A 24648-nucleotide genomic window follows, 5' to 3' on the forward strand; every position below is an offset into this window, starting at 1 on the left:
ATTTTAAAATGACAAAAAATAAGTCAGAAACAAAATGCCATGACTTAAAATGACAATTATTTTTTTAGGTTCTTCTGGATGCCTGCCTCAGTGAATCAGTCATCCACTTCAACACAGTGACCAAGGCATACTCATTTATTCCATATGCCAAAGCTATAATCCAAGATGTCAGTATTGTTAGAGAGATCTTGTTGGCTTGGAAAGTGTGGGACAAAGGAAATGTGGAAGTGTGGCATTTGTGCTTTGTTGCATTGGAGGAGTTGATCAAAGAACAACACCCTTATAGGGAGTTTAATAGACAGCAACTCCACTGTGCTAAAACTGTGGACAAGTTGTTAGTTACATGCCAGGTAGAGTATAAATTATACTGTATCAACTCATTAAAAAATTCATTGGTCTTCAGAACTGTTTCTTATTGTCATACTTACGTAGTCCCAGCATCTAGCAAATGAGTTTGTTCTTTAGTGAACAGCCTTTCTCATTGTAATGTCTCATTCCACTATATTTGCAAGTGTGCTGGCTCATTAGAGGGCACTATTGTCATGTGCTTTATTGTATACAGTGATGTATCCTCTACAGTAATTTTTATAATGCTTTGTCAGGTGTGTCCACAACCATTATGTGTTCACATTAAGTTGTAAGATTCATACCATAGTTAAATGGAGGAGGGAAACATTTAAATGCTGTGATCTCATATAATTAGTTAAAAGCATATTGAGATAGTTACTTAAAGTTCAATGCATTTTGTCCCTTTCATCACACAGGAAAGGATCCAGGAGGCATGTCCCTCTCTGCCACTACCAATCTGCAGTAGTATGGTGAAGATCATAGGTCACATGATGGGGAGTCCTCCTGATATTAACATAGTAGTCACAGTGTGCGATTTCCTCCTCATTGCTCACCCTGCTGCTAGCACATTCATCAACCACACTGCAGATTCATTTTGGTTCACACATCACTGGGGTAAGGTTATTTTGTTATTTTGACATGAAAATTTAAGGATGATATTTTTCAGACTGATGGAGGATTTTAAAGCTTTTTTTACTCCTGATGGGCCATTGTTAAGAGTGGTTTGGCTGGATATTTTAGATGTTTTGCCTAAAAGTCAATCTTGTGCTTGAAACATAACTTACAAGGATGAGGCACTTCCTCCTTTTGGCAGATTTCTTTCTATTTGTGAAAGAGGGTTCCACAGTTCCTTGGTTTTGTATGAAATTGTCAAAAACTGGGGAGAAGTTTTTTTTCCTTTTTGATAACATTCTCTTGTCCCATAGCTGCATTACACAGGGTTTTTTTTAGTATAGTCAGAGCTTGTCATGATGGAAAAATAATTGATTCTAAAAATACATATGCATGTTTATGTGAATGCACTCATTTTATTTTTGCAAATGTTTCTTGCATGCTTATGTGTACTTCCTAGAGTAATATGTACATAATATTGGATGCATTTCATTTAATGGTCATATTTCAGTTAATGTGATAGAGCCAAATGAATATAACAAATGAAATGAAGGTATCTGTTGATTGTTATTGACATTCATTCATTCATCTGTTTTAGCTTCTGGCAAAAAAGAAAAGAAGAAAGAAAAGCAGAGTTTGTCCAGCACACCCTCTAAGGGCAGAAGTCCCAGCAGAACCTGGCATCGTAGTGTTGAAGATGTGGTAGAAACTGACCAACGAAATCTTACTGCAGATGTCATTGCCGGAGGTGATAACTGATGTCTTGTCTTGCACTCATGCTTAAGTTGTTACATGAAGGGATATTGAAATATTAATTTTAAAAGATTAAGTGAAGTAATTTTTTTTTTGTTATTAATCTTTTGGTTATATCTTTGCTTACTTGTTAACTATTTACAGAAAAATCCTTTTTGTGTTAACTATTTTTAAACGTTTTTGTAGTTCTGAGAATACTTTCTTTTCATCTTTACATGCTACCAACAGCTCATGTATAAAGTTTTTTATTTTATTTTATTTTTTATTTTTTGGATCAGAGAGAAGACTGTCTGTTAGCTTACCAAGTTCTCCAAACACTGTCAAAAGGCAGTTGAGCTTCAAGGATAGTAATTTCCAGTTTGTGGCATCCGAAAACAGTGATAGTGACATACTTCTCTCATCTGCTGAATCTAGATCTAGATCACAAACATACCCACCTTTAGCAGGTTGCCTCAATCAAAAAGAACTGACTCATGCGCTGACTACTATTTCAATTGACACAAATGAGGATAATATTGAAGACAAGGAAGCTTTGAATGACGTGGAAAATGAAGAAGTGTTCCCACCACCTCAAGTTGAAGAAAATGATAATTCTAAAGATATCTTTTCTAAAGCAAGAAATTCAGCACATACAAGAATAAATGTTCATTCAACTACCATGGACTCTGATGCTTGTGTCATCTCCCTGGGGTCAGCTTCAGAAGATCAGATTGAGCACAGAGATACTTTCAGAGGTGGGGATCAGGAAGGTCCTGAGATCTCAGCGAGGATACCAAGTAAAGATCATTCAACCCCAGAATCCTACATGACTGCTGAATCTGGTTCTAGTGTTAATACCAAGATTGCAGATGATACCAGTCCTGTTATATCACCAGGAACTGGTGAAGTGACTGAAGGTGGCGCCACTGCACAGTCTAAACCTAAAGAGTTGCAGAATGACAGCAGTAACCTTTTAAGTGATGTTAGCAATAGTCAAAGTGAAGACTGGGAACTGTATCCAGATCCAACTTCTATGAATAGTGTGCAAGTTTCTCTGGAAAATGCCAATAAAGATGGCATTGATGAGGTAGATGAAGGAGAGAAGGGATTAGTTGTTGTCTGTTCAGGTAAGATATTTAATATTTTCAACAGAGTTAAATTAAAAATAATTATAGATTTAAGTTTATTGAATACAGTGTGTGCATTAATATAGCTTTAAAAGCTATTCACAGTGTCAACAACACTTCAAAAATTTTTGTTTCTTAATTCTCTGTAAAATTTTTTAAAACAATGATCTCTGATTATCAGATGATAAAATAAACTTTTGATAACTTTGGTATGTATTACATTCATTTTTTTACAATTGATTTTGTTTCAAACCTCATTAATCAACTTTGATCTTTAAGCACAGGTATTTCGATTCAATTTTTCAAAAAGAAAATTAAAATCTTTATTTCCATCAGGCCTGCTTCAGCTTTTGCAAGGAGTCGTGATAAATTTGTGTGATGTAGCTTCCAAGAGGATACTGGGAATGGTTTTACGTCCTGAGGTCCTGTTAGTGTTGGCTCATCACAATTCTCCTGAGATCAGAACTGCAGTAGTACAGGTAAGCATGTATTCTGTCTTTTGCTGTAGAGTTTCTTCAGTTAGTGTACAATGTGTACCACCATGCAAAGCTAGAAGTACTTGGAATTTGCCCATCCTGCTATTTTGAAATTAAATGGGTTCCATGAAATGCTCATTAATATAAAGAATTGGATTTAAACACAGCTCCATTGCCAGTAGTAGAAGCAAGCATGTTTTATGTCAGGATGAAAGTCTTTTGCCATCTTTTGAGTTTTTACAGTACAATTTGCACCACCCACCTTGCAGTGCTAAAAGTACTTGGGATTTGCCCTTCCTCCTATTTTAAAATTAAACTCAGAGGCGGATCCAGAGCTATTTTCTGACAGTCTTCCAAATTATCTTTGTTGATCCATCCTCATTTTTGACCGTCTTCTGACAGAAAAAAATTAGATACCCGTCAGTGTAAACCTGAAAATCTGACCGTCTTCCGGAAGACCCAGAAGACGGCCTAAATCCGCCCCTGAAACTTGTACCATGAAACACTCATTGATAGAAAGAATTGGATTGAAACACAAAGTTTCATTTCCAGCTCCTAGATGTCTATTTCCACCGTGCCACAGATGAACAGTGCGAGAACTTCCTGAAGATTCAGGGATTCCACCTGCTAGGCAGTCAGCTCCACCAGCACCAGGCCACCCGCTCACTGGTGGAGGCCTGCCTGGCAATGGTATTTGGGAAGTTACACAGCATGATAGATGAGTGAGTAGATTATTTCATGTGGTGACGATGTGTGGTGCCACGTTTTTGTATTTGGAAATTTGACAATATTTTGCTCAGTCGTAGCAAGTAAATAGGTTATATTCAGGTAGCATGTATTTAAGCATTTCTTAGAATCAGCTTAGCATCATATTAACTTTAGAAAATTATATTAACTATATATTATATAGCCTAAGATATAAATTTTGTTCTTCATATTTCAGCATCGACCCTAACCAGCTTTCTGACCTCCGCCCACTGCAACAGTCAGCCATCACCCCAGTCCTGGCACTGATGGAGAAAACTGTCTATGACACATCCCTGTGCCATAATGCCATATGTCTGCTCATTCAGGTAACTTGAATACAGTGTAACACTTTGCAAGGCACATTTGCTAGCATTCAGTAATGCATAGCTAGATAATGCAAGAAGAGGAGGAGTCAGATTGAAAAATGTTGACATTTTGTGGAATCCAATTGAAAAATTGTTGATATTTTACAATAGTGGAGTTGGTATTTGAAATTCTACCAGGTCAAAAGTGTATTCTTTTTTAACATAGTTTCACCAATGACACAAACTTGTCCTATATTATACAATCATCTTTCAGTTGTTTGAGACGGCCCCACAGATGACGCAGGTGATGCTGGAGAATGGTCTGGTAGAGGTGCTGGGCAACATGGTAGCAGCCATCAACAAGAATGAACCTAGGTACGTGGGGAACTAATATGTACCTGTATTAACCTAGTTCCTTATGCTAAATTCAAGATTGTTCACCAGCAAATTGTTATCAGGGTTATTGAAAAGGAAAAAGTACTGTGCATTTTTTTTTGGATCAGGGGCCATTCATAATGAGTTAGTTCAACCTAGCTATTGGGACCTAGCTCCACTTGGGAACTCTCACTGTATGCACTCAGATTAACAGACTAACATACCTCTTGTTGCCAATGTTCTTATATAATCACCAGCTTCTGTTTTCTACTCAGCACCAGGAGGTCGCTCTACTGTAGACCACTCAGGAACACCACCATTGTGCCCCATTTCGGAAACATTTTGCCCTCTCTAACTTGCTGGTACATATGAAAAGTGACAGTGAGCACCTAACTATTGTTCAGTCTTTACTACTCAAGGTGGAAGAGGCATCACTAGTAATTTTATGTAACTGTCCTGGTTTCTGACTTTTTATCTTTTTGGAAAGCTTGTTGTTTTCTTGTAGAATATCTGACATAATTGGTGAGGATGAGCAGCAGATTGTAGTAGAAGATATCCAGCATTTTGCTGCCATGATTGCAGTCAAGACATTCAGGTGAGTACCAATGAATATCATGTGCATTATCCTGTGAAAGAAATTTGATACTCACCTTAAGAAGAAATATATATATGTAAATATGATAATTTGTTACGTTTGTATTTCATTTAACAGTTATGTTTTATAGACTGGATGCATTTCTATGGGGATTATCTTATTTACTGTTATTGTAATGTCTGATGAATTACAGTTGATATATACATAATATATCATATTATATTATGTATATCATATTACAGCACATCAGGAGTGTCATGCTACCAGCAGTTTGATGACATGATGACAATGTTTTCTATATTAGAGATGAAGGAGGAAGAAAGATATGGTAAGAAAGGGTGGTAATCACTTATAAATGTTATTTGTTGATATGAATTACAATACCAAGATTGTTTATTTATTTCAAAGAAAAGAACTTTCATATTTCTCATTTTTTGGGATTTACCTTATAATTTCAGTAATTTTTCTCTAAAGCACCAAGGTATATTTTCAGGCTTGCAGTCAAGAGCTGTGGAAAATGTCCGCAGCATCCAGTGTTCATGTTTCCAAGCTGTTTTAGAATTTGTAGAGACCAAGTGTACAATAGAAGACAGAGGGGTAGTGGCTAATCTGCCATTGCCATATATAAAGTCTGCTTCATCCCTGAATGATCAGAGCCCTCTGGCCCTCCCAGTTGTCACCAGTCGTAGGAAGACAGAAGGTAGGTTTAATAAAGCACCCAGAATTTTTAGCATTTTTAATTATTGCAAGGCTGATTTATAGCTTGCCTTGATGCTTTCAAGTGGTATATTTTAAAATGACGGATAATTTTCTTCATGTAAAATTTTGACAGTATGTTCCATGTCCAAAGACTGTTTGCAGTAATTACTCACTGTACAAATACATGTTAGTATATTTATCTCTACTATTATTATGAATACTTGGATGTTGCATTCTACTTGTATTACATACCTTGAAGTTGACCAAATATGTTGCTATTTGTTTAAAATTGATGTCAAGATTAATTTCACAATTTGAATTTGTCACTGATTATCAGTTAATTTATCAACTATTGCCTTTGATTAGTTATCACTTAAATTGATATGTTGTGAAATATTTAGGTTCATGTCATTCATCATAATTTTGTTTGCTGTCAGTGTTTATAAATTAGTTGATTTTTCCCACATCCATGATCAGTTTTGCTTCGTTGCCTCTGCTTACCTTCTACCACCTTATCAGTACATTTTACCATTCCTGTGCTTCATTTGAATGGTTCCTGTTAAATTTTGAATAATTTGTATAATTTTGATTGGTATTATTTGGTTTTTAGAAGAATTTAAGTCTAAATGAGCAGCTTTTTTTGGAAGTCAAAAGATAATCAAATTAGTAATTAATAATACTGCATTTTGACTTTTGGACTGAACCATCTAGGTACAGAAACTATGGTGTGGCATTTAAGAGTAATAAAGAACATGAAAAAAAGTTTTATTGTACTATTCAAAATTGATTTTAATATTATTAAATTGTTATAAAATTAATTTGTAAAAATTGTAGGTTAGCCAACTGTAGATTGTTTTCCTTTTTAACTGCAGATTCCTAGTTTTCATCAGTTACATTATTATAAGTATGACAAAAGTTGAAAACTACATAATAGAAAACATTTGCCCATTTGACTCCCACTAAATTATCTGAATGTCCCTGTCCCCATTTCTCCCCATGTGCACAGTGGCAGAGCCAAGGAAGCATAACTTCTTCATGAATGTGGGTATTTGGCAGCAGCACCAACAGTTGCACAAACCACCTCTCCTAGGTGCAGTGTCCTTGGTCCCTGTCACTGAGAGAGAAGTCACCCTGGAAGTGAGTGAAGAGAGTCCAGAGAGTGGTGCTGAGGATGTGGTGGATACTGTTTTTAACCTCAATGCTTCTAGAACAGAGAGGTAATTTTCTTTTGCAAAAGACCAAAAGGGTGAAAATAGACAAAACAGTAATTGATCTCATTTTGCTTTCAGAAGTTATGTATTTAGGTTGAAATGACTTCAAAATGTTCAGTTAATATATGGTCGTTGTCTTCCTTTATTTTTATTCCAAATTCTCTCAACGTGCTTACAATTATTACACCAAATCATTTGCAGTAATGACAAATATTTAAATCTGCCCTTATGTAAACATGTTGTGCTGGATGAAATACATTTACATTGATTTTGTGTTCATTCAGATATCTTGGTTTGGACCCCAGTAGACGGCACAGTACTGCAGCAGTATTCGAGGGCGGTTTGCTACAAACTACGACCAAAAAAGGCAAAGACATAGTTGGGAAGCTGACAATCAGTGAACTCATCGACCGTTTTAAGAAGACTTTGGTGAAAGCTGTGGATATTGTGACTTGCTCTGGTAAATGTTTGCCCTCATGAAGAATTGAATCTAAATGCCTTTATGTACACATTGTAAAATTAATATTGAGGCAGTCTAGTAATTTTTTCTGAAATTCTAAATTTGGCAACAGAAGAGGTTTACTTTATTAGCTGTATTTAGGTGAGGACAGTGCCATCTGAATTTGTCAATAGAGTTGAATTCCACCACAAAGGAGACATTTCATGAAAGATTTCATTCACATTTGATTCATTTATTTTGTTCTGTAGGACAAATTGACATTGAGTGTCATGTGAAGAAGTTGCAGTTGATGGGTAAAGATGATTCCAATCCAGCCACACATGAACATCATTTCCAGAGATTTCTGCTGAACTTTTTACTCAAAGCTCTAGCTGAATCTCAGGTAGGATTTTTAAATTTTGTTTTGAATTGACAAAAACTTATCAATATCTATTTTCATAATTCTGTGCAGTATATTGCTTTGGCATTTAGGTTGTTTTGTAATGTATCACTTTCTTTATGTCTATTCAGGAAAGACAGAAAGGCCCCAAAAAAGAATGGAACACTCTCTTGTGGTCATCAAAAGATTTGATAAGGGTTGAAGTGAGTATGTCTCACTAAAATATATTTAGATATTTCAATGCATCAAAAAGAAATACCAAAATAGCACAATTTAAAATGTTAAGTCTGTCATGACATAAATTCAGTCTTCTTGCATGCAAATTGGACAATTATTTAACGTAGTACTGTAATACATGAAGATAATATCCATTTACAACATGCCTGTTTGATCTAATATGGTTACTGTTTTAGTTCATCAAGTTACTGGTGTTCATGTTGTCCCCGGTCCAGTACTTGGCACAGAGAACCTTTGCAGTCAGTTGTATTGTACAACTGGACAATGCTGGAGATCTGCTCAAGCTCTCTCTCAGTTCATCTTCTGCAGTTAGTATTTTTCATTACAATATTTTGTTTTATATTATGGATAGTAGATTTTTCCAGTGCCTAGTTTGTGATATTTCTTGTGGTAGGGATGTAAACATAAAAGTAAAAATTGCCTGAATTTTTTAATACTTAAAAGAAAAGTAAATTGTCACAGACAATTCATTGTATTTTTAAATATAAAAATATAGTCTCAGTTGTTTGCCCTAGCAAGTAAGTCTCTACATGTATTATTTCTATGAAAACTATGCATGGTAAGCCTGAACGTTGATGATTTATTAAAAGTTTTTTTACAATCCAAATTTTCAATGTTGCAGCAGGGCCCCAGGGTGGCGTATTACCTGTATGAACTGTACACGTGTCATGAGGTCAGCTTTCAGGACAGGGAGGCTGGCAGGGTATTGATGAACACATTGAAACAATGTGATATTACACCCATACTGCCAGACACTTCTCTGTCAGAGGATCAAGAAGCTGGTATTGAGGAGGTATTGTTTTTTATTTAGTGTTTTACTTTGGTCCTGAAAAATTGGAAAAAAAACTGAAATAGCATATATTGTACTCGAGTGGCCAGCATATTTCAACTTTATCTTTTAATTTTTTAAGATGGCTGTAATGAATTATTACTTTGCACTAAAGGAATTCAGTAAAAAAAAATGTGGCAATGGCATTTTCAGTGTAACACTTAACATTTTTGATTTCAGGATATAAAACATTGGGCAGCAGATGACAAGAAAGCAAAAAAGAGATGGATGAGTAGAAGAAAAGAAGTAGAAAACAGGTGTTATGATTAAGCCAAATTATTTTGACGTTTTTAAGTACTTTATTTTTACTTTTTGTCTAGATAAGATATCTTTTAGATAGCATTAAAATTAATTAAACAGAATTCATTATTTTTTCAGCAATATAGATGTTTCTAGTTTCAAACGTCAAACCTATTTATGCAGCTTTCACACAGGTGTTACCAAAACGTGAAATGGAAATGTGCTTTACCAGCTCTCTCTCCTATTCCACCAGAATCATCCACAAGCCAGACACTCTAGCCAAGCAACTGTCCACTCATGCCATGGAGGAGACACAGACAGTGGTTAATATACAGAGCCTGGAGAGAAGCAAATTTATTGACCACATCAAACTGTCCATGGCCAACAGTTTGCAGATCAAAAAGGCGTGGCATCATTTGGTGGAGCAACTTACTCATGAAAGGTAACTGCATGGGCTCATGTTTATCCTTTGCAGCATTGAATTTGCACAAGATCTTTTATTCTTGATATTTGGAAAGACTATACCTTGTTGTACTAGTTGATTGAATCTCAGTCCCATGAATTTTTGGCTGTATGCATAAGACTTCAAAAAATAATCACAGAATGAAAGAGGTTTTTAAAATTTTGTATATGTTCATCAGAATTTAACTTACAATTGTTGTTTGATAGATGATTGACAAAGGCCAAAAATAAAAAGTGTCACAACAAAAACATGAAATAACATTACTCATTACTTCACATGCTTTGTATTCTAGGGCAGTGTGGTATAGCCCAAGTACCTATCCCAAGTCCTGGCAATTAGACCCCACAGAAGGACCCTGGCGAGTGAGGAAAAGACTTGAGAGATGTCATTTATTGTTAAGAGAGAAGTTTTTGAAACCAGACCATCAGGGGAAACTGAGTAAGCAATAAGAATATTTGCAATGTTTTTGGAACTTTTTATTTTTAGTTTGATTTATGCAAATGCTGACTTCCAAATAAGTAATCGGACTTATCAATTAAGTTTGTATATATTTATCTGATTCAAGCTATTTGTTAATTATTTTTTACTCCACTTTTAGGAACAGCTGACTTCAAGGGTCCTTTGACATATCTCTTTGAATCTGATGACCAAATGTCTGACTCTGCAAAACTCATCTACAGGCTACATACTAATGAGAAGATAACGTAAGTTTTACATTTCATTCTTTTAAAAATATGACTGGTCTTCTTATAGTAGTAAGGACATGAAAAAATAATTTCAACAAAACAAAGACTTGCAGTACTGATATAATGTCTATGAGGTGATAAAAAAAGTTCATTGCTTCTTGTGTGGACTGATTTTTTTCTATTATTAGGCTAACCATGAGGAGCACTAATGTTACCCCAGTGATAGAAACACCAGGAGAGATATTGGTTGGTGAGTATGGAAACACTCATTTTGAAAACTGAGATTAACATTTACAGAATTCGGCATTTATTAGGAAATAAGGTAAAAGATATAAAAAAGCATTTGGGAACATGTTTGGGTATCAATCAGCAAGGTGAGTAAGGTGATTTATTGTCCACAAATCCAAATATGAGTTTTTGTTTTCTCATTTTAATTTCCTTCTGCAGGTGAGAACAATGTTTACTTTGTTGGTGATGCAGCAGTGAAGCAAGGAAATACCACACAGGTATTACCAAAATGATATTAACACCAGCAATTACACACACACACACACACACACACATTTAATTGTACTCAAATCATAATCTGTGTATGCTGTTAGATCATTCTCATTTTTTGTTTTCTGAAATATTTTTCAAGTCCTTGGTTAAAGACAGAGAATTCTCTTGTCAATTTTTAGAATGAGGAAAGATGCAGTCAGTCAGATTATACATAAGAAACAATTATGTTTTTTTATAGATTTTAACTGAAGAACATGACATGCTGTCTATGACCTGGCCTCATGAAGAAATCAAGGAACTGCACAAGAGAAGGTTTCAGTTGAGGGATAATGCATTGGAAATATTTTTGACCAGTGGCAAGACTTGCTTGCTGGCATTTGAATCCACCAGAGTAAGTACCAAAACAGTACAGAATTTATTGATATTCATACATAATACCTCACTATGGTGTGGATCCAATTTTCAAACCTTAAAGTTTTCAATAGAATATGTAAGATTATTCTACTAGCACCAGATTCATTTAGTTATAATAAATGATGATACTGAATAAGATAAAATGTTTAGATTTGAAAGATGAAAAATAGAAGTATTTTCAAATACCCATGAAATAAAGTTTTGATAAAATTCTACTACCAGGACAGAGACCAGCTCTTCCGTCACCTTGATGTCCTTGAACTGGCCAATCAGATCAAAGGCGAGGATCCAAGCATGGTGACACAGCTGTGGATGGAAGGACGGATGACCAACTTTGAGTACCTGACTCATCTGAACAAGATGTCAGGAAGATCATTTAATGATTTGATGCAATATCCAGTGTTTCCTTTTATCCTCAGTAACTACACCAGTAAGGAAATAGATCTGGAGGATGAAAATATATACAGGTGTGTGAGTGTGCACACTAGTGTGTGTGCATGTGTATTTTTTTTCTTACAGAAAATAGTAATATATATATGTAAATGTTTCTTTTCATTGTCATTCTTTTTTATTGTGCATCTTTTAAAAATATTATTTAATTATAATTTCCCTTGGTCTCTGAATGTTTACCAACATGAGCCATTGTATTGTGATTTAACTTACTATTTGTTTTAATATCCTTGGTATGAATAAGATTTTACCACATTTTTACATGATCGAAGGTAATCAGCAAATTGTTATAAATTGCATTTCAACAGTTTTCAAATTTTTAACGTTTGTTTTCTTTAGGAAATTGGATCGTGCTATTTCAATTCAAGAGAAAAGCAAGGAAGAAAAATACATCACAAACTATGAGGTAAGGGAAAAAACTGATGATAATGTTACGTACAATTTTATGTATTCTTTTTCAGAATAATCATGACAAGTCAGGTATATCCTATTTTCCTGCTCCTGGGTCACAATGTGAATTGGTTTGTTAAATAAGGTGTGAAATATTTCTCATGACCTTTGTTATCCATTTTCAGACATTAAATGATAAACCGAAAAAGGTAACTGTTTCACTTAATTTTGTTTTGAAATTTTGAAAAAAATTTTAAATTTTTTCTTTTGTTCATTCATTTTAACTGACAGGCAAGCGCATCAAGTGAAGATATAGTGGACAAGATACTAAAATTTTAACCTGGATTTTTAGTGATAAGGATTTTTGTTCTTTGCAGCTTTTTTTTAAAGAAAAATGAGTAGAAATTGGGCATTTTGTAAGAACTCTATCATCGTGGTTTGATGTTTCAATTACTCTTACATATTAGTTCTATGTATTATATATTTATTTTTGCACTTGGACATTGTTTTTGCACCTTTCATTTCATAATGTTAGTAGAGGTCATTTAAATGTGGAGGTATTTGATACATTGCAATCTAACATTTCCTGGGGACAGTGGTGGAATGTGATGATCAGATATAATTGACCTTTTGTGCCATAGTATTTTGTTGTATTGAAAAAAGTAACATGTCAAATACAAAATTATATTTTGTTATATTTGAAGAGAATAAACTAGCCTGAAAAAAAAAAACTGCAGATGTTATCACTGTGCAAGATTAACGTTGGTCTTTCAGATTCATTAAAGTTTTGAAAATAGAGATTATTTTTGGACTTGGTCCTTGTACATGTATGTATTTTAAAATTGTGACATGATTTACACTGAAGTCAGATCCAGAAACTTCCAGCAAGAAAAAGCAATCTTCAAAACTTATTATTCCCAGAGACCTGGAGCTTGACTTAGCAATCCCTGAACACAGCATGGGTATGATGCTATGGGAAACTGATATTCAATTGTTTTATATCCAGATATTACAAGCTGAGTATGAGAAGAACATTGCAGACCCCATGGTAGAGAACTCTGGGTTTGTAGTAGAACCCTACCACTATGGTTCCTTGTACTCCAACAGTGGAACTATCCTGCATTTCCTTGTGAGACTTCTGCCATTTACCAGGATGCATTTATCCTACCAAGGTACGGAAGAAACACATTTTCTTATACATTCTATGGAAAACAGAAATTGTGTGTTGTTTGAAGCTTGATGTGAATTATATACTGGTAGACTATAAGGCAATAAATAAAATAAGTCACAGATATGAAAAGGAAAATCCAGTCCCACAATAATGGTGAAATAATATTACTAAAATTTGTTTTATTCTATGGGTCTGCTGTTGTGTATCCATTAAAAAATGTCTTCACTGTCATTTAGAAATTATGTCATAGATCGGATTTAGTTGTGTAAGGTGGAAGCAGTTTTTATCTAAGTTGTTCTGAAGAAACAAATCTTGTTGGTGACTTGTTAAGAATGGGTTTTTTATACTAGACTTATATATTTAAGTTTTTTTTCCAATATTTCAGACAATAATTTTGACATCCCAGACCGCCTGTTCCATTCTATGGACACATCATGGCGCCTTGCCAGCTTTGAGTCCAGTACAGATTTCAAAGAGTTGATTCCAGAGTTTTTCTTTCTGCCTGAATTCTTGGAAAACAATGAAGGTATACTGAAGTTATTTTACAAAATTTTATTTTTATCATACAAAAGGCAAAGCAATTTTTTCCATAATGTTAACAAAGAACTATACAGATTATCCATTTGAATTTTCAAGTTATAATAAACAAGAGGTTATCTATTTTTGTTTCTGGCAAACTCCTTGTGTCTGATAAAAATTTCTGGCTTCTCATACCTCTTCATATTACAGGATTTAATCTTGGAACAAGACAAGGGGGAGAAGTTGTAGAGAACGTTCTCCTGCCACCCTGGTGTAGAAACAACCCCAGGCTTTTCATCCTTATCCACAGACAGGCCTTGGAGTCCACCTATGTGTCTAATAATATCCACAACTGGATAGACCTCATCTTTGGTTTTAAGCAGACTGGGAAGGCGGCCGTTGATGCATTGAATGTCTTCCACCCAGCTGTGAGTCATGTTCTATATGTATCACTTCAAATTTTTAGTGTAGATGAAGTACTCTCCTGTTTAATGTGTAATTTTATATGTTAAATGCTTGGATTTGATTTTCTTCTTTGTATTTTTCTAAATGAACTATTAAATGAAAAAAATCTTTCAAAATTCTTCCGCAATCTTTTTGTATAAATTGTTACTTTTTAAAAATATTTATCCTCCCTGTATATTGTATCAGTATAGAATTTAAACAGTTTGGTACACCATAACAACTTTATTTTTTTCTATATGAAAATAGCGATTTAAGATACAATTGAGCAAATATTCTTCCCCTTGTAGTGTTATTATGGAGTGGATGTAGACTCAATAAAGGACCCTCTTAAAAAGAATGCCAGCAAGACCATGATCCGTACCTATGGCCAGGTCCCTAAGCAGCTGTACCCCAGACCACATGTAGCCTGCCAGCTGCCTACAGAGTCCAGTGCAGCTAAGATGATATCTAACTTGTTGTTTTTACCATCTGAGAAACCTCTGCAGCAGGCAGGAAGGATAGAGAATGAGAGGAGACAAGGAAAGGTGCGAGAAATTGCTTGGCTCAAAAGTACATGATGTCTAATAGTATAATTTAACTTTTGTGCAATTTCATAATGCCCTATTTGAAAAATGTGAAATTACATTTCAGAGTTTAAATTACATACTGCAATATTATAACCGTCATATTCACAGAAAGTAGTTTTAAGCTAACATACTCTTATGGTTTTAGTAGATGAAATGCCAATAAAGCTATATTACAGGTCTTGAGCTTTACAACCCCCCCCCCCCCCCCCCCTCTTGATTACATCTCTCTTATCATCACAAAATCCTAACATGACATGTATTATGTCTTACTCATCAGCTGCAGCCATTATGGGAAGTCCAGAACTTGAAGTGGGGTAACTACATAGGTTCTCCTGACTGCCCTCTACCTGCTCTGACTTGGAGCCAGTCTTACAATGCTGTGGTGGCAGCACTGGTAGCTCTGCCCACTGGGGAGGTGTTTGGCCTATCTGACAACAGCTGTTTGCTTACCATGTACAGCAAAGAGAAAGGTGAGTCTCATTGAGGTACCAGTCCAGCAGAAGACCACCTTCAGTGAATGTAATTTACATTGAAATTGAATATGAAATTGAATATGAAATATTCCTGTGAAAATAATGACAGTCAGAATTTGCGAAAGTTACTCTGTTGTCATCACATAAAAAAATCTTGTACTTAATTTTTTTCAATCATATTACTGTGAAAATATCAGCAATACAGTTATTACCTGCCTCACAGCAGGCTTAAGTTATGGGGCTTTGGAAAAATGTGCTGATTCAAAAAACGTGTTTACATCTATACATATACTTTGTAAAACCAAAATTTTAAGATATAATTTGCCACAACTTTCTAGAAATCAGTCCTTGGTCTTCAAACTTTTTCTGACCCACATTGCAGGTGTTACTACCATAACGACCACTGATATCACCTGGGCAGGTATTGTGAGCTGGGGACATGCAGACAGCATTGTTAGAATACAGAATAAGAAAAATCAGCCTCCTGTTAATTTTCTTCACTGGAACACCAATGAACAGGTATAAAGCTAAAGAAATGCTCCAGATCTAATTCACTTTAATTTTAGTGAAGAGGAATTGGTTGTAATGGAGTGAGTGTCAGTTGTGTTGTAAGATTAATTGGTTTTAATAATTACCCTAAGGTACATGTTCATATCATTGTGGTAGGGTGGGTGGATTGTGTCTTGTCTGCATTATCATATGGTAACCAGACATGGTGTGTTTGCATATATGTGCTCAGTCATATGTGTGCATACATGCATGCAGATATGCCTTTCTTTTCTGTGCTAATATCAATCAGGAAGTAAAAATAATATTATACTAAACAACACATATATACTATTCCAGATAACTTGCTGCACCTCAGTCCCAGACTGCAAGCTGTTGTTCTTTGGGGACACATCAGGAGTGGTCACTGTCTACAGCACTAAGTTCAACACTACAAAGGTATGACCACATAAACTAGTTCACATTTCAAATGGACTCTTAGGTAGAGTTGCTCACAGTCTAAAATATATATAACTTATTTAATTGCTTAATAAATAAACTTAATAAGCACTGTACTGTACATATTTATCCTCACTAATTGACATTTAAATTACTTCAGTAGTATTTATGCTAAGCACACTGAAAAAAGATTTCTGAAAATTTGCAGAAAAAAATTAAGTAAAATTAAAATAACTTTAAGAATATAAGCCCTAATAACGAGCTTTGAAAGTAATTTTCAAATATTGTAAGATGATATTAGAAATTTGTACAGCTCTGAGATAGAATTAAGTTTTAGAAAGTTGGCACTCAACAAAATAAATGTTGATTGTTTTTCCCAGGCATGTGACATCCAAGTGACGGGCCCCCGCCAATGTTTGTATGGTCACCAGGGGTCTATTACTTGTCTTGAAGTCTGCAAACCTTTCAGCATCTTTGTCAGTGCAGGAGAGGATGGCCGCTGTATTATATGGGACCTCAACAGGTATACCACAAGGTTTTTGTTTTCATCAGTTTATGTATAGGTCATTGCATGTTTTTCTGTTCCCATTGTAATTTTGTGCAGTCACAGCAGTAATGGAACATACACTGTATAGCCATCACCTGTATCTTTTTGCGTCCTTGGAACTGTTTAAGTTTCTCAGTTTTGTATTAATGTTTGGTCAGTTAGCCCTTTTTCCCTTAATTATCTTTCCCATTTTAGGCTTGGATATGTGAGATGTATTAAATGCCATGTGGAGCCAGTAAATGCACTTGCCATCAGTGATACACTGGGAGACATTGCTACAGCAAGTTACACAGGTAAACACTCAAGCCACTGGCTACTACAATTACAAGAAGTAGACTTTTGTCTCAAGCTAACCAAATTAACTTAACAGTGGTTCCATTGCCCAAGTGTACCTGTTTGTTCTGTTACATTTGTGTTCGTTATATCAAGATGTGCCCACATTTTTATCACAGACAATCATTTGATTTTTATTAAAAAAAAAAAAAAATATATATATATATATATATATGAAATTTTTAGAATTTTTAGGTTAAGGAAGCAAAATTAACTTAGCAGTGGTTAGATTGCCCAGTTGTATCTGTTTGTTCTGAAACAACATCATTGGTGTTCATGATATCAAGATATACCACATTTCTATCACACTCAAAGATAAATCTGATTTTTCCGAAGCAAACTAAATGTTGATTCTCAAGGAGGTATCTGTATTACTAGTATGACTATTCCAGGTCAGGGCAGCAAGCTGTACCTGCACACCATCAATGCCAGGCTGGTGGCAGAGTATGACTGCAGGGAAAGGATCTTCTGCCTGACATACTCCACGGCACCAGAAGGAAGGTCCATCAATGTGATAGCTGGAGGGCTGGATTTTGGTATTATCAGGTGTGTTAAACCTTCTAAGGTGCGAGATATGAACAGTTTGCCTTAATTTTTTCACCTGCATATTCTTTATATTGTATATAGCAATACAGTTGGATCTATTTATATAATATTACAATATATAATGTTTGTTATTGCCTTTTTTCCCAGACTGTGGAGCAGCTGGGATCTGCAGGCAGTCCGAGACATTCGTCACGCTGACATGGGAACAGCTATAATGAGGTATGGTAAGACACAGGGATCGTTGGTTTAGCTGTGCATTAAAAGATCCCATAGTATGTGCTAAAGATGATGAGAAGAAATGTATTTGATGCATTTGTTTGTTTAGTAGTAAGGTGTTTTATGGGTGTAACTTACAGAGAACACATGCCTTCTTCTTGAATATGAGTTAGCTAAATTTACATTTGTAATGAGAGTATCTTCCTTTGTTTTTCCAGCTTAACTTTTACTCATGATAACCAGAGATTGTTCAGTGCCAACACAGATGGCATGGTGATGATGTGGTCAAAGACCTCCAACAACAAAATAAAGCCACAGTTTATACCATTCTTGCAGTGATGAACAGATTTCAAGCAACAAAATATGTCAATTTCTTGTTAATTGGTGCTATTTATATATCAAATTCATATAAGCAATGTACAGTATTTTGGTAGATCTATTTTAGTAGATCTATGAGCACTTACAGTACAAGGTCAGTGGTGTTACATGTAGGTCACAAAGTTAGGTACTCTGTAGAAGGACTGTATTGTGTGAAATATTTTTCAGGTTGGACTTTTTTAAAAGAAATAGCTTACATTATAAAATCACCCCCATCTATTCTTAGATATTTTTCATAATTTTATAATGTGATTTTTGACTGCCAGGCAATTGAAAAAAGAGTCATATTTTAAAAGGGCAGGAACCCTCCTGGGAATGTTTGAAAGGTCAAAATGAAATGTGTGTAGTTATGTTATATTTATAAAGTGAAAGACAATTGACTGTTTAAAAGAAAGAAACAAACAAAATCATGACATTAAGAAACAATGTTGATCATGTTTTCTTTATATGAAGACTTGCTCACAAAGCCATGTCCAAAATGGCCAGTTCTGTTAATGTATAATCGTGCTGTTGGTGCTTTGAAAAGATTGTTGTAACAGTATAGTATTGGTGCATATGAAAGTCATTTTTGAAGGTTTTGAATTAATGATTAACATTTGACAAAAACAGGGTACTAGTAGCATATGTTAATAGACAGCAGCCTCCTTTATATATATACAGGAAATCAAATTTCCAGTAGCGTATAATGCTCAGAATAAAACAGTATTGAATCGCATAAAAACACTAAGCTTATTTTATTTATAGATATATGATGGTTAACTATATTACACTAAGTGACAATAAAATAAGTTTTCTGTAGTTCTTGGTTTCATTCTTTACCCCCCTTCCCCTTCACAGCACCATGCACTTCATCTGTAGGTATAAATATTTCCTTTTCATCTTTATTACAATTCTGTATAAACATCAAAAGGATTAAATTATTTATAATCTTAATAAATAATATAATACTAAAAATAGTCAATCTGATTTAGCAGATGAGTATTTTACAAAACCTTTATTGCATGCAATTATTGAAATGAACAACAGATGCATTGGACTTCTGCATTCATTTGCTTACTGATGATCTAAATCTGAATACTGCAGATATTTTTTCAGCGGTGTTGGCAATGGCAAGTGATCAGTTTTGTTTTTGTATGAGGCCACTTTCTTTCCTCTGGCAATTCTTGTATAGTCATGCTGGTACAAACATTCTGCAATACAAGTTCTGGCTATTTCCAATAATGGGCGTGGTCTACTGATGACATCCTGACACCAGATAGACAACTCGTCACAGGCCTCTCCGACCACGCCCTCTTGAAACAGGACTCGAATGGCATTGGGACTCCACCCGGCGCAGACCAGGATTTTGGCGAGTCTGAGGTTTCCAACGTATATTACAGAGGACAGAAGATCCACTTGCTTCATGTGCTTATTAATGTGACACCCAGCTTGAATTAGGCTTTTTGCAACTTCTGCGTTGTTATTTGTTACTGCCACCATCAAGGGCACTTGCTCCTGTTTCTTAGGAGTGTCAAAAATTGCCGTGCCTTGTTCTAGATACAAGTCGTAACCATCTGGATTAGCTCCGTGTTCTAACAGAAGTTTAACACATTCGGTATAATTTTTGACAACGGCGTAGTGGAAAGCATCTTTTTGATGGGAAGTCGTGAGTGTTATGTCCGCTCCCGCTTTTAATAATACTTTTAGAACTTCTGGGTTATTTCTCTGAGTCGCGTGTATCAGAGGCGTCACGTACCAACCATCTCGGTAATTCACGTTTGCCCCTGCTGCCAGCAGTTCCCTAACGCAATTCGCTTTGCCAGTTGCGCTTGCTCTTAAAATGGCAACATTCAAATCCCTGTTTCGTTCAGCCTCTGGTGTCTCCTGTCCCCGAGATCTCTGAGTTTTAATCAGAAGTTTTACCACTGCCACATGCCCCCTGGCTGCGGCCACAGTGAGCGGGGTGTCCCCGTACTCGTCTATAATGTTGACTTTGGCGCCCTTGTCGACCAATAACTCGGTCACTTTGAAGTTCCCATGGTAAGCTGACGCGTGGATGGGAACTCTTCCTTTACTTCCCAGCATGTTCACGTCACCTCCTTTCTCGATTAGAAGTTTTCCTATTCGTCCATAGTTGTTGTTTATTGCCAATTTCAGCGGAGAGTCGCCATCCATGTCTAAGGCGTTTGGATCTCCTCCTGGATGGAACGATTCAATAGATAACATACAGCCAAATATATATAATGTACAGTTAAAAATGAAGTGACACGATTGATCTTTAAAAAATTATTCAAGTGTTTCTGATCTCGTCTTAAATATCTAATTATTAATGACGGATAAATTGAAAATTGACATGGCAATCGATTTTCAGGGGAAACTGACAATTTACACGAAATGAAAATATATTTTCGTCTTTTCTAGGACACATTGAAAAATTAATAAAGAGAGAAAGAAAGGGTGAGGGGCAAATATATATCAATAAACCTTACTCCACCCTCAGTGTCAGTCTTTATTGGGAACTCTCCTCTACAGCAAGCACCATAATGCGGATCCACGTAATCTGAGGTCGTCTTACCTGCACTGAGAAGGTATTCCACGCATTTAAAGTTCCCCATGTTGGCTGCTCTCATTAAACCTTCATTGACGTTTTCTTTTGTGACTTCTCCGAACTTCCCCCTGAGCGCCTTAGTCAGCAACTCAAGGTCTCCCTTGGAAGCAGCATTTACAATAACGCTGAAACAAAAATCTGAAAGATGGCAAATCCATAGAACCTAAGGAACCTTTTTCGTACAGTAACTCTCTCTGCCGAAAGAATCGTAATATTGTTAATCCAACTATATATAATGACAAAAAATATGCTTAAATTATTGACCTAAAGTTTTTGTTTATATGTTTGTTTTTTCAAGATAAAAAAACAATGGTTGACGATGCAAAAGAACAGCAAATTCACCATGTAAATGATTTGTTTCTTCTGACAGAAAATTGAGTCATTTTGGGTTTTAGCCAACATACGGTAACCGTCAGTCAAAACAAGTCGACTTATAAGCAATCTTATTTGCGTAAAGGCACAATTTAGTTCTGCACTGACTCTTTGCACCTTGTCTGTATTTTTTCTTTTCTTTTTTTCTTTTTCTCGTACCTGTTCCGTCGATGAGCTCATGCCCGACTGATTCGTCTACGCACTTGGATTTCTTCCAATGTTTACAATTTTGCTTCGATATTGAAGGTCCTACCTGCATTAATCTGTGTTTGCATACGAGGAATGTGCTTGAATTTCAAAATAACGTATAATTTTAAAGGACACGTTTTTACAAATGCTATGGGCCTTTAAAGCTTAAATTTGATAGAGTTGAAGTAAAACTCTACTTACGCGCTCATCCTTGTTTCTGCTGATTTTCAAGGTTTTCACCTTGATGGATACTTGCCAACTTGTATTGGGTTCTTCTCGTATTGCAAGCGGATTAAGGTTAACTCCTCAGCCTCGTATATGAAATGTTTGTCTGGTTAACACATGGGGAAACCTTTTATACCGTAGGTAAATCTGATTTGAAGGACATGGCGTTATCTGCGCAGTAGCAGAAAAGCTTTATTTATATAATTCGCCTTAGATCTCACCATCTACTGGTAGTTTAAATAGTTACAATAAGTTATTTTAAAGGGATAACAACTGTTCGTATGAGATTCATATTACACACACACAAACACACACATCTTAAACAACTCATAGAAATATAATAAATTCCATTTATCAACAAATTAAACCAGCGGTTATTGCAATTATCCTGGAATCTGTGTTTCAAACCACGTGGACCTTCATAGATGGGTTACACCCAAGAGATTATTATAAAAGAAGAAAAAAGAAAAGAAAAAAAACCTGGGTTTCTACATGCCCTAAATTCTTTCATTTTTAAAAGTAAAATTAACCATTATTTAGAAGGAAAAGCAAAAGAAAAAATCTTAGAATACAAAGATGTTGAAAAATGGTCTACTCGTCGGCCTATCGGTAGGCTGGTTAGGCCCCTTGCAAGGACCTTAGTCAAGTTTTATTTGGCAGATGCAGGGGCGGATCTAGGATTATTTGAAGGGGGGGGGGGTCCGTGACACGATTCTCTGATGTTGTGCTGAAGAAAAATGCACGTGGTACAAGTAGGCCACTAGAGGGTATAGCCGAAAGGCATCCTAGCTAAGTTTCAGACGACATTGAAAACTCACCTCTCTACTATCACATTCAGCATCCCAGGCATCCCAGGCATGAAAACAGACCACGACAAAAGCATGCTGATAGTAGAGAGGTGAATTTCTAGTGTCCTCTGAAACTATGATGCGATACGGCCCAAAAGACAGCATTTGTGACATCAGACAGCTGCGTCACTTTTTTCACACTTGTATTGTCGAATCCTTGGACTTAAAAACAACGTTCAAAGCAATCTATATATAAAGGTTGATGCAAAACAAGACAACAGCCCTACTAGCTCCAACTCGACAGTCTACTTGTACAGTCTCCGTATTATGCGACGTTACAGTCACAGGATTGCGACAGGTGTCCCTCTTCGATTGTGTTACTGACCAAGGACAAGGTCGTTGAACTAGGAAGATGCAAGCCAAAAACAATAATGACCCGTGGGTTCCACTGAACGGCAAACAAACCATAAAATGTGTGAATATGCCACCAGAAAATGCCCACGAACAGAACATGCTAACGTCTGATGAGTACATAGCCAAGCTAGGTAAATTTTAAAGACCGCTTGAGGAAAGTCTTCTCTCATTTGATCATAAATGCAGTGTGGACAAATTGTATACTGATGTTAGGAATGGTAGTCTTATGAATGGAAGTCCAGGGTCCCATGTTATAAGTACAGGTTAGGGTTAGTTGGAGTATTGACGTTAGAATATGAGACGAATGTCACCTGTACAAATTTTAATTTTATTAAAATAGCGGACTACTAGTAGCTACCACTCCTGTGATGTCTTGTCAGTGTGTCACGCCGTCAGTGATGAATCATTACAATATCAATAGTGGAACAAACAACTGCAAAATTTATACACAACTTTTACATGAAACAGCAATTGGATTATGTTGTATACTGAATATATTGTAATGTCATACGTACCATTTGCCAGTGTCCTGCAGTCAAGCAGCCGTACCAAAAAATATTTAGGCTACTGTAGCCCTTTTGGGCAATTAATGAGGGCCTAAAAGTTGGACTAGTTTTAGGGATTGTTCAGAACGTTTTATGTTAACATAGCTAATGTGCACTAACTCCATGGGGACTCTCACAAAATGCAATCAGATTAAAAGACCTACATGTCTCCTCTTGTGTGCAAAGTACTCATAATCACCAGCTTTTCTGTATAATTCTACTCAATTCCAGGAGGTGTGTTAGTGTGTTAGTCTGTTAATCTGATAACATTCAGTGAGAGTCCCTTAATTGTTCTGAATGTGCTCGATCTAAGGTAGATCAACCTTATTAAGAATTACTGCCATCTACTATGAAGATTGTTTTATTTCATAAGCCTTATATTTCATAGCTTTGACAGGAACTAGTACATCTTTATGTGACAAACTGAATATCCTTGATGACAGTCAGTGTTTGACTTATTTTTTAGAGGCAAAACTGAAACGGATGCAGAAGAGTAAAACTGGTCCATCCTCCAAGGACATTATAAACAGTTTAGCTGAAGTGAAGGAACACCAACTGAATTCCATGGTGCAGGACACCATTACTCCATATGTGACATGTCTTGAGGATTCACAAAGTAGTAACACTTCTGAGTTGAGTGTATCCTTCTTGCAGAAGAGACTTTATCCAGAGAGACAAGCTTTGACAACAGAGGAACTGCAGCAATTAATTGCAAATGATGAACTTGCCAAACGTATTTTAGAGGATGATGTTTCTGATGGTGATGTTGAGAAAAGACAACTATCTGAGGCAGAATATCAGGATCCAAACTCTAGCTCTGGCTCATGATCATTAATAAACATTGTGACTATTTATGAAAATTGTGGAAGTTGGTACATAAAGGTAACTACTATAGTCTACTGCTACAGTTTGTATTTGGGAGCATATGTGATAGAGAATTGATAGAATTCATTGTATTTCCTGCATTGTTCATTCGAAGAATATCCTCAACTAATTATGTTTCGATCCTACCTGTACAAACTCATACTTGTGACGTTATGTGTTTTGTTTTGAATAACTGGGAGAAATTTGATTAAAAGGAAAATTTTTTAGA

General features: G+C 35.7%; 3 protein-coding genes across 7 annotated transcripts in view; 2 read left to right on the forward strand and 1 right to left on the reverse strand.

Annotated features, from left to right (window-relative positions):
* Positions 1-19233, forward strand: part of LOC106167585 (lysosomal-trafficking regulator-like) — a 47867-nt gene extending 28634 nt beyond the window's left edge. For 2 of the 3 annotated variants that reach the window (XM_087006788.1, XM_087006790.1), the window contains 38 exons: positions 69-350; positions 765-963; positions 1559-1708; positions 1992-2819; positions 3156-3298; positions 3848-4017; positions 4239-4368; positions 4622-4722; positions 5228-5317; positions 5560-5645; positions 5811-6017; positions 7023-7233; positions 7512-7687; positions 7936-8069; positions 8198-8269; positions 8480-8611; positions 8926-9096; positions 9313-9389; positions 9626-9814; positions 10128-10273; positions 10434-10539; positions 10710-10771; positions 10969-11027; positions 11261-11413; positions 11659-11903; positions 12226-12292; positions 13283-13448; positions 13833-13973; positions 14177-14394; positions 14719-14955; positions 15275-15467; positions 15853-15989; positions 16317-16415; positions 16796-16938; positions 17158-17255; positions 17688-17841; positions 17989-18060; positions 18276-19233. In XM_087006788.1, coding sequence (XP_086862914.1) covers positions 69-350; positions 765-963; positions 1559-1708; positions 1992-2819; positions 3156-3298; positions 3848-4017; positions 4239-4368; positions 4622-4722; positions 5228-5317; positions 5560-5645; positions 5811-6017; positions 7023-7233; positions 7512-7687; positions 7936-8069; positions 8198-8269; positions 8480-8611; positions 8926-9096; positions 9313-9389; positions 9626-9814; positions 10128-10273; positions 10434-10539; positions 10710-10771; positions 10969-11027; positions 11261-11413; positions 11659-11903; positions 12226-12292; positions 13283-13448; positions 13833-13973; positions 14177-14394; positions 14719-14955; positions 15275-15467; positions 15853-15989; positions 16317-16415; positions 16796-16938; positions 17158-17255; positions 17688-17841; positions 17989-18060; positions 18276-18396 — 6165 coding nt within the window. In that variant the 3' untranslated portion in view covers positions 18397-19233. The remainder of the gene's footprint in view (positions 1-68; positions 351-764; positions 964-1558; positions 1709-1991; positions 2820-3155; positions 3299-3847; positions 4018-4238; positions 4369-4621; positions 4723-5227; positions 5318-5559; positions 5646-5810; positions 6018-7022; positions 7234-7511; positions 7688-7935; positions 8070-8197; positions 8270-8479; positions 8612-8925; positions 9097-9312; positions 9390-9625; positions 9815-10127; positions 10274-10433; positions 10540-10709; positions 10772-10968; positions 11028-11260; positions 11414-11658; positions 11904-12225; positions 12293-13282; positions 13449-13832; positions 13974-14176; positions 14395-14718; positions 14956-15274; positions 15468-15852; positions 15990-16316; positions 16416-16795; positions 16939-17157; positions 17256-17687; positions 17842-17988; positions 18061-18275) is intronic. The other variant, XM_087006789.1, reaches the window with a different exon arrangement.
* On the reverse strand, positions 19141-22159 carry LOC106167603 (uncharacterized). 3 transcript variants are annotated; one of them, XM_013546421.3, is made up of 3 exons: positions 21785-22159; positions 20990-21147; positions 19141-20612 (listed from the first exon to the last, which is right to left on the reverse strand). In XM_013546421.3, exons 1-3 carry the CDS (start codon positions 21790-21792, stop codon positions 19489-19491), a joined length of 1290 nt encoding a protein of 429 aa, XP_013401875.2. In that variant the 5' UTR covers positions 21793-22159; the 3' UTR covers positions 19141-19488. The 3 variants fall into 3 exon arrangements, with proteins under 3 accessions (XP_013401875.2, XP_086862918.1, XP_013401876.2); XM_087006792.1 differs by lacking the exon at positions 21785-22159 and adding an exon at positions 21554-21755 and having other exon boundaries at positions 20904-21147; XM_013546422.3 differs by lacking the exon at positions 21785-22159 and adding an exon at positions 21554-21752.
* Positions 22160-22666: 507 nt separating this feature from the next.
* On the forward strand, positions 22667-24648 carry LOC106167584 (uncharacterized). The gene is made up of 2 exons (XM_013546385.2): positions 22667-23141; positions 24022-24648. The coding sequence occupies exons 1-2, from the start codon at positions 23009-23011 to the stop codon at positions 24381-24383; spliced, it is 495 nt and encodes a 164-aa protein (XP_013401839.2). The 5' UTR covers positions 22667-23008; the 3' UTR covers positions 24384-24648.

This window comes from Lingula anatina, chromosome 2, assembly GCF_051362555.1.
Source record: "Lingula anatina isolate TDL-2025a chromosome 2, LinAna3.0, whole genome shotgun sequence".
NCBI classification, from domain to species: domain Eukaryota; kingdom Metazoa; phylum Brachiopoda; class Lingulata; order Lingulida; family Lingulidae; genus Lingula; species Lingula anatina.